This window comes from Magallana gigas, chromosome 7 (assembly GCF_963853765.1).
Source record: "Magallana gigas chromosome 7, xbMagGiga1.1, whole genome shotgun sequence".
Lineage (NCBI taxonomy): Eukaryota > Metazoa > Mollusca > Bivalvia > Ostreida > Ostreidae > Magallana > Magallana gigas.
In genome coordinates, this window is record NC_088859.1 from 11,575,344 (window position 1) to 11,584,933 (window position 9,590).

The 9,590-nt window shown below is 36.1% G+C and overlaps 2 protein-coding genes across 2 annotated transcripts; both read left to right on the forward strand.

Annotated features, from left to right (window-relative positions):
• The first annotated feature begins 475 nt into the window (after positions 1-475).
• Positions 476-4,623, forward strand: LOC105338528 (nucleoredoxin). Its single transcript, XM_011443696.4, has 3 exons — positions 476-634; positions 2,829-3,028; positions 4,256-4,623. Exons 1-3 carry the CDS (start codon positions 544-546, stop codon positions 4,394-4,396), a joined length of 432 nt encoding a protein of 143 aa, XP_011441998.1. The 5' UTR covers positions 476-543; the 3' UTR covers positions 4,397-4,623.
• Positions 4,624-4,767: 144 nt separating this feature from the next.
• On the forward strand, positions 4,768-7,297 carry LOC105338537 (RYamide receptor). The gene is made up of 2 exons (XM_011443717.4): positions 4,768-6,657; positions 6,823-7,297. The coding sequence occupies exons 1-2, from the start codon at positions 5,884-5,886 to the stop codon at positions 7,165-7,167; spliced, it is 1,119 nt and encodes a 372-aa protein (XP_011442019.3). The 5' UTR covers positions 4,768-5,883; the 3' UTR covers positions 7,168-7,297.
• The last annotated feature ends 2,293 nt before the right edge of the window (positions 7,298-9,590 follow it).

A 9,590-nucleotide genomic window follows, 5' to 3' on the forward strand; every position in this document is an offset into this window, starting at 1 on the left:
CCCACACACACACACACACACTCAGAAACGCATCCATCTTATACTATAATTCTACTCGGAAAAGTTTAAGAATGATCATTTTTTGGTAACAGAGACATTCTTGATCAGTCCTGACGTCGTAGTAGATAACGCAGGTCATTCTCATACCTTATATAGAGAGGATCGACATTGAAAGGTAGAGGTAAATAAGATGGGGTAACATATCTCAAATGTAGAAGCAGTTCCACGAATGGAATCTGAATGCGTTTGATATCGGACATCGGGGCAATCAGAATCCTAAATCACGGGGGACTGGAATAATTTTTTAGTAAAAAGTGCGAAGTCACACTGAAATCTGACACAAAATGTCGAATATAGAAATGAGATAAGATATGTTATGGTAAGAATTCTCTAGATTGCGGTCATACTTCTATTTATACTCATTTACATCTATCGTAGCAACGCATATCTATAAATAGACCTTGGGGATTTTCCATGGTGGAGGTAAGTATATAAGAAGGGACATAAATAATCGAAGTCGATCGAGCCGATTGAACTGCCAACATGGACGCCGCTTTGTGTGGAATGACTAAAGTCGAAGGCAAGGATGGAGAAGTCCAGGTTTCCGATTTGGTACAAGGAAAAACCTGTGTAGGTAAGTAAACCTTCATAACCTGAACAGGTAAATGTTAAAGTATACAGCAGTTCAAGGCCGACATTGTGGTACGCCATGTCACCGTGTATAAACTTAATGGACGGAGAGTTCACAATTTATGTCATTATGTGGCGTTGCCATAGATCCACTATATACAAGTATATAATGGAGGCATTGCTAACTGTAATGAATGGAGGAACGCATCACGCAGAAGAAAATCGATCCCCTCCTGCATTTGGATGAAACGTGGCAGTTGGCGATTCATAAAAAATGAATGTAGGGGCACTGGTCCGATCATTAAAAAATCCCACCATAGCTTTATTCAGGAAATGTTAAAACAACAAAATCATTTAATTAGGTATACTGCATCGTAATTTCCCTTTATTTACGGAAGTTGAATTATATTGTGTACACACCCCTATGTTTCCGCATCAAGTAGTGCGTCACGTAGCAGCTGGTGTCGTTTAATTGTCAGTTTTGTCCATACTTAATGATTATAGGATGCTTATATCTATTTAGTACGAGAGAGAGAGAGAGAGAGAGAGAGAGAGAGAGAGAGAGAGAGAGAGAGAGAACCACCCACACAACACAGTATGAAGAGCATAAGCTAATCAATTATGCGAAAAATTAAGTGCATATCTTTGAAAAACAATAGCTGTTCTACGGAGAGAGAATGAGAGAGAGAGAGAGAGAGAGAAGAGAGAGAGAGAGAGAGAGAGAGGACTGAAGTTTTCTATGGTTAGTTAAATTGACGGAAATGAAGCCTGTTATTTTATGTGCGTGTCCAGGCCTGGTCTAGAGAAGGGGATTTTGAAATACCGCCACGTTTTAATCCTACCATTAAACTATTGAAAAATCCTACTAGGATATTGATATATATCAATTTCTCTCAGCTGTTCCGTATGAGTGATTATATCAATTCACGGAAGAATGAGACAGGCACAATTTAATATGCTGACTTATATGTCGGCCAATGTTGCATATTCTTGTTTCCATTGGACACATTATAAATATTGGTATATATCTAACCAGCGAGCTCTTTTACAAACATCGAAATTTGTAAAAACAAAACAAAACACAGTGTCTGGTTTGGTGTTTAAAGGTTAAGGTCGTATGGGACACCTCTATATTAAGTATTTCCTAGCAAAATGAACAATTAATCAAGCATAATTTAATAATGTATTTCTTTCTCAAAGTTGTTACCTAATAGCATAATGTAATGAGCTAAAGTGTTTAATACCAATCTGTAATACATGGGTTCGATTCCCGCTGGTGGACTATATAAATTTTACCTTTTCAAAAAGTTTTTAAAACATACCGGTATATATTACTAGTATTTGGTGAAATATTGCAAAAATTGAAGAATTGTCATGATTATAATGTACTTTTATCCACCTTAATACCGACAGGTGTCCCAGACAACCTTACATATGTAAGTGCAGGAGGTTATTAACGCTGTAAAAAGAATTGAGTTTGGTCAAGTTTATCCAAACAAGACTGTTAAAAGCAGTCTTGTAACCATCTCAAATACTCCTCAAAGTCTTAGAGACATTTTAATCCATTTCACAGATAATTTAAAGACGTAACTTTCCAGCAAATATGTCAGTTGCGACCAATTATGTTACAACATGATCGCACCGCCGGTCCTTTTATTTACTAACAATACAAAATACCAAATGCTTTGAACAAGTTTGCAAAAATTGGCCATGTAATTCTGTTATTTTTTAACCCCCAGTTCAGACGACATTGATGTTACGATGATATTTATTCAAATCAGATCGAAACTGTAGTCAACGCTTCTGAAATAGTACGAAATGACAATGTTAATTCAAAAGTTTACTTGTTGTTTCTTCGCGCACCCATGAGCACAGAATTGGGAAAAGCATTGTCTCGTTCAAATAAAACGAAAAACGAAGATTTTTCCAGGTTAACATTAGTATTGCCTTTCTTAATCGAAATTAGAATCATTATAAACGAAGTTTTGTTGGTACGTGATGAGCCCTTCGGACTTTACGGGATTTATCATGTGATCAACCAAGTTTATATCCCGGTGAACTTGTTAATTTCTTAAGTAAAACAATTTTACTCACACACACGCGCCATATATATGTACCTTAAAATACACATCATAGGCTGCATTTGTTTAAGTTATATTTTTATGTTTCCCTAATGCAATACGATAACTCTATTCCAGGTTTGTATTTCTCCGCACATTGGTGTCCACCCTGTCGAGGATTCACCCCCGTCTTGGCCCAGCTATACACCAAGCTGAAGGAAAACAACCAAAGCATAGAAATCATCTTCGTCAGCTCGGACCGCGACGAAAACAGCTTCAAGGAGTACTTCAATGAGATGCCGTGGCACGCACTTCCCTTCAGTGAGCGTGACCTTAAGGTAAGCTGCAGTGACCCAACACTATAGTCTTTGAGTACCTTCAGTTTAGTTCCGGTAAAGTGCATGTCTGCTCGGAACTAACTGAGTTTGTACACTGTCTTTAGCTCTCGGTTTGGTAACATTAACAAATTCTCGGATCCTTCCGCCAGAGCTCTAAAACCACCCCACGTTAAAGCTTGTAATTAATGGAGCTGCTCCCCACAAATTTGAAGTGTGAGTTAGACGGAGTTTAATCTCTCTTCTATTGTGAATAGATCATATGGTTAGATTCAGTAAAGTTTGGCCCAATCTTAAAGGATAATTACAAAAAGTCAGATCAGGTCAGATTGAAAAAGGATAAATAAAAAGTCGTTTTCTCGTGAGATACGTCTGGAAAAATCTAAAGTGAGTAGCGTAGTCTTTACATCGAAGCAACTGTCCTATACAGGCACCGAACATACACGTATAAGAAAGTCCCAGTCAACCATCGTAAGGCCCCGGGTCCTTCCATATCTTCGGAATCCATCACACGATGGACTGTAAACATCGGTTGATAAGCCATCGTACGTTATTGGCCCCTGTGGAAAACCCCCGGTTACTGTTTCATTGATGGCTTTTGTATGTGGAAACCTGATGAATTATTGATGCAATCTTTGCATCATGGTTAACAATTTTATTCATGAGAATCGGCTATAGTTATACTTCAAAGATAGTGTTAACATGTATTCGCGGGGAGGTTTGATAAAATTTAACATTATATAAATAGTGCCTGTTTGGGAGGGTAACTGTTGAAATTGACACCCCGAGAAAAATCAAAATCATTGTCAATCGACGCGAAGCGGAGGTTGACAATGGTTTTCGAGGGGTGTCAATGTCAAGTTATACTCCCAAACAGGCACTATTTATTCTATTATACTGAATGTCTTAATTTTAAAGAAAATTTTACTGCTTTCATACAGAAATGAAGCTAGTGAACTTTACGGCGAACCGTACGCGCATAATTAAGGCGCATGCAACAATTCGTTGTGATATTCGTTGCCAAGTGTGTTGCTAACGCTGAAGGTAATAGAACGAATTATTAACTGCGTCTAAACCAATCAGATTTCAGTATTTAACATGAAAGTATAATAAAAATGTATATACACGTATGACCTTAACAGAAAGTTGTTAGATGATAAGATAAACTACTTCAATGATTTTGATGAACTAACATTGCATGTACATAATACTGTTTATATTTTGTTACAGGCGAAGTTAGGAGAAAAATATGGTGTTAGAGGAATTCCTACCCTAATTATTCTGGATAAAGACGGAAACATCAAAGACGCCGAGGCGAGGGGCACCGCCCAGAACTGCCCGGGAGACAAACTCCCGGACAAGTGGTGCTAGGATATCTGTGCCGGTCGTCAATGTGTGACTTCGTGTATATTTACATTTCAATCGTTGTCTTATTATTTCATTTCATTTATTGACTGAGCTAAAACCTCTCCTTTTTTAAAGTACATGTAATCTTGTTTGTATTACGTTTAACATCAATGCTTATATATTTTTGTAACGTATTTATTGATGTGTACATGTCGAGAACCAAATAAAAAGAACCTTTATGTAACGATCAATAGACTCTTTATAGAACGAAACACAGTTTCATATGAAGAATTGTTTAGCCACAAACACCATAACTAAACCGTTCGTTATTACAGTTTTTCCCCTTTATTTTATTAAATAATTTTCCAAATAAAATAATCAATCGACCCGTGCGAATGCAATTGAAACCCCATATAAGGATATGTGTACGAATTTCCTACTGTATTAATAGATACGGGACGGGAGCGATCGCTCTAACCGTTGTTGTATAGCAGCTACACTGTATACCCCCATTGTAGCCTCCTCTCCCCCCCCCCCCGGAAAACTGGCTACATTATAGCCTTCTCTGGTATGGTTACGATAACTAAGCAATACTTTCTCTTTACAATCAAATGATGTTTCCTATCTAGTGTAAACTTAACATCTGGGCTGGTGATGGGTATTCTTGTTACACAGTCTACATCATCAATCCTTATTCCTTAATTATTATCATACCTTGACTATAGGAGAGAACATAAGCATTACCCCTGCTGTTCGACTCGATCCAATGTATTCTTATATTCTTGAATGAAATGCTTATCAAATTAGCATAACGGATGAATGGTTCATTCGTTGAAACAATTACATGTATTGGTAATTGCATCGTTATTTATTTTGATTACTTTATTATGATTATGTTTTTAAAAAAAATATAATTAAATCAAAAAGCCACAAATATAGATCTTTGTCTACATAAGCATACAGTTAGTTGGTTTTATAATTAATATTTACAATATGTTATTAACATACGGTGTGCCTCTTGTGTACATTGTACATATTATAATGTATAATCTTTTTTAAAGACCTAAATAGAGTATACGGACATGGAATTATCAATAACTGGCAACGCACCTGCCAAACACCGAACTTTACAAAAATTACTTGTTTTGTAACGAAATCTTTTAAAAGCATAATTAGGTTTGTAAAATTTCTAATTTTGTTTTAGCACACTAGTCAGGTCTTTAAGAAATATTATAACATGACCACGTGACAGCTTCCTACCGTCCAATCAATTGCTTTGAAATCATACTGTATCATGACAGCAATCACCAATCAGATATTATACGTGTAAGCTGTTATTGTTTATCATACTGTCGCTTCTTTAATGTCTCCGATTAATCCAATCGGTAGCTTCTTGAAAATTAAATTGATTGCAGGCCCAATCATTGGCGTTGGGTTTATATAAAACCCAAAGCTAGCGACAAAAGTTCACGTATAAGTTCTAAGCAATTAGAGGACTTCACACAGTCAAAATGAATTTTCTTTCAAACGCAAGCTTGTTGCTTCAGACCAATATCTCAAGCATTACAAACTCTTCGAAAAATGCGACGACGACTTGGGAAAACTCTGTCGATGAATATTGTCTTCCGGAAACATTTGTAACGCTTGTTTTAATAACTTACCTAGTATTTTTTGTGCTCTCAGTCCTGGGAAATGGCACCGTCTGCATTGCTATAGGTCTCCGGTTCCTTAAACCAACAGTGACAAATTTCTTTATGGGAAGCTTAGCTGCATGCGATGTTTTGATATCATTTATCATCCCTTTTACAGTTCTTAGTAACCTTGTTTTTATGTATTGGCCGTTCGGGGCCTTTCTGTGTCCATCCATCTCTCTCGTCCAACTAATGACAACATTGCTAAGGGCTTTGACATTAGTTGCAATGACTTGCGATAGATATTACGTCCTATCAAGGCCATTCAAAGGGCGTCTCCTTGCAAAGCAAGCAAAACTTGTCATTGTTGGGATCTGGATATTTTCGTTCATAGTTTGCCTTCCCTCTGGTATCTTCTCGGAGATCATTTATTTACCACACGAGCCGGGATCGAGCGGTCTGTGTGTGGAGGTTTGGCCCCAGGACACATTACGTCACATCTATGGAGTCGTCATCATGGTGATGCAGTATTTCGTGCCCCTGGTCCTGATGCTTGCAACCTACTCACACATTGCAGTTATTGTGTGGAGGAACAAAACCCCGGGGGAGGCCAACAGGAAACGCGATCAGAGGCGGGAAAGGTCCAAAAAGAAGGTGAGAAAGAAGACCTATTTTTTCAGCTATAAGATGATCATCATTATATCAAAAACAATATTCTTACTTAAAATATTGGCCGAATTTTTTTCTCTTTTAATACTATCAGAAAACTATTGATCGATGACATATTAACTCTGCATTCTGGATTTCATTGCTTTACAGATGCTCTCAATGCTGATCATGGTTGTGTTGAACTACCTCTTTTCCTGGCTTCCGTATCACGTGATTACTCTTATTGGTGACGTCAATCCCACCATTTACGACTCCAAGGCCGTTCACATGCTTTGGGTAGTTGCGCATCTTCTCTCCTTTAGCAACGGTGGCACAAATGTCATCATCTACTATTGGAGGAACAGGAATTACCGCATGGCCTTTAAAAGCCTCAAGGAAATGTTGATAAAACACTTCTCAAAGACACACGACAAACACGTAAGAGTCACGCGTGGTCGAAAACCCAGTGCCCCTCTACAAAATTCACACCTTACTTCAACGGGATCAATGACTTGAGGTTGTTTTGTAGACAAAAAGACACAGTAATATTGATAATATTAGAATAAACCTAGTTCTGGTACAATCACATTTTTTGTTGGTTACGTTTTCTGTATTCTATAAATCGACGTACCTCTTCAAAGTAAAGTGTTTCAATTAAGTCAGAATGCTGAATTGTTTTCAATGTAAATAAATTCAGAGAGCGGTATACCATTTAATGAATATACATGTACATTCATGCACAAAGATGACAGAATGTCTAAACAATCACTAATTTATCAGAACAAATTTAAACTTGATAAAGACTTGGAGAAAATGGGTAAAGGACAGAAATTATATTTTTTTTAAACATTAAACTGATTATTAATATGGACATTTTGCATTTAGATATGACGTATCGAAAGGACAATGCAAGGGAAAAAAAACAACCGTTACATTAAAATGCTTTCTTATCTAACGTTGCAAAAAAATATTATACTTTTTCCCTCCAATGCTACCTACATGTATTATACAAAGCTCGTATGAATCGCAAAAGATAGCATTTTAGATTTATCGATAATAGATCTAGACTAAGTATTTATCTTCGTTCATGGATGTTTTCTTTGTAAATATGGTGTTGTGTTGACCTTCTTTGGATAATTTAAACAATAAAATGCTTTCTTTGGTGATTCATGAGGCATATGAAGGTGGCGATATTGCAGAAAAAAATTACATTAGCTAAAAGAAACAGCCAAATCGTCTTCTGTGAGACTTTGAGTCTGACATCATAATAATTATTTCGTGCAGTTTTTCTAAGGACGCTGTATATAGGCTTCGACCAATCGATAAACAGGGCGTGTTCATTCCAGTCCTGTCAGTATCTTGTCAGTTTCAGCCGCTGTAAATTTCGACCAATCGATAAATGGGGCGTGTAGATTTCAGTCTGTCTGTTTCGATAGAGCTATGAATTATCTATAAGTTTCCGTAAGAAATAGAGAGAATTATAATACTTTTTAGATGTAAATATAGAGCTATAAATTCCAATAAATTTCCGTTAGAGATAGAGGGAATAATACATGTTAGATACTCTTACAGTACGAAATCCTCGAACTAATACACGGCTCTCCTCGGACATCCAAGTAGATAAAAATACGAATCACCATGGTAACATTCGCATTTATATCGTAATGGTGAATTAGTTGTTCCTCATCGACAGATAATTTACATATGTTATCTCATTCATATGGATGATTGATTAAATTATTCAGAAATAGATGTAACTGAATGCTAATAGTAAAATGTTTTTATGAAATGCTTGCTTTGTACCCTCTAACTGATACATGTGCATATATAATTTCAAACATTTGATAATGTTAAGAGCTTGTAAATAAATAAATAAATAAATAAATAAATAAATAAATAAATAAATAAATAAATAAATAAATAAATAAATAAATGAAAGAATGATTGAATGAATGAATGAAGAAACTCTTACCTAAGATAAAATGGAAAGTAAAATGTTTCCAATCTGCATATAAAAACGCGGTACCGGGCTGGATATTTCACATACATGTACTTGATAAATTGACGTGGAAAGACGGGAAGTCGTTTGATTGACCATGTACATACACATTGTACTGAGCAGAGCACACACACACACACACACACACACACACACACACACACACATACACACACACAAAACAATAAAGGATAACAAAACAAACCGTAAACAAAAAATCGAAAAATAGCCTACTAGGTGTAGTTGACAACATAAGGATCGAGTTGGAACTTCTCTAAAGTTTGAAGGCACTTGAAATGATATTGATAACTTTCAACCTATCTCGCGAATGCACTGCTCCTTACTGCAGATAATTTTTGGTCTATTTGGAAGTATTTCGTGTCCGTAACACACACTTGGTTGGAAAGTGTTAAATCTTCGTCTTCAGGAGGTCTTTGGTTTGAACGGTGCATTATAAACAGCCAAGAAAAAAAAAGAATATGGCTGAAAATGTGTTATTAAAAAAAGGAGAGGGGAGTATTGTGGGGATTCTGGTCTGAAAAATTAACCCTAAGTCAAAGTTAGACAAGTATTTTGGGTGTTTTTTAGTTTTCCAAAATTTTATACTAAATATTTCAAGAGAAATAATATCACTTTCACAAAGAAACTACTAAGCAGAGACCCACCCCGATGGAGTGAGGTGGTTTTTAAAATTTTTATAGAAAAAAGCCCCAAAAAACCCAAAAACGATGTACACGATCATGTATTTTATTGTTACTTTTAATTCTATCAACAAATCGTCTCCGCTCTTGTGAAACAAATATATACCAAATATTCACAAAAGCATTGAATGGAATGACAAGAGTGCATCATAGTATAAGAAAATACACACCATTTAATGACAAAGGCTTCATTGTTTTTTATAAATCTAGTTAATCATGTCATGACAAAATGCACATCA

Bases quoted from the DNA above. Each gene is read 5' to 3' on its own strand.
- LOC105338537 (XM_011443717.4), top strand. From the start codon at position 5,884: ATGAATTTTCTTTCAAACGCAAGCTTGTTGCTTCAGACCAATATCTCA. The intron at 6,658-6,822 runs GTGAGAAAGAAG...ATTGCTTTACAG, and splicing joins GGGAAAGGTCCAAAAAGAAG to ATGCTCTCAATGCTGATCAT.
- LOC105338528 (XM_011443696.4), top strand. From the start codon at position 544: ATGGACGCCGCTTTGTGTGGAATGACTAAAGTCGAAGGCAAGGATGGA. The intron at 635-2,828 runs GTAAGTAAACCT...ACTCTATTCCAG, and splicing joins ACAAGGAAAAACCTGTGTAG to GTTTGTATTTCTCCGCACAT. The intron at 3,029-4,255 runs GTAAGCTGCAGT...ATTTTGTTACAG, and splicing joins TCAGTGAGCGTGACCTTAAG to GCGAAGTTAGGAGAAAAATA.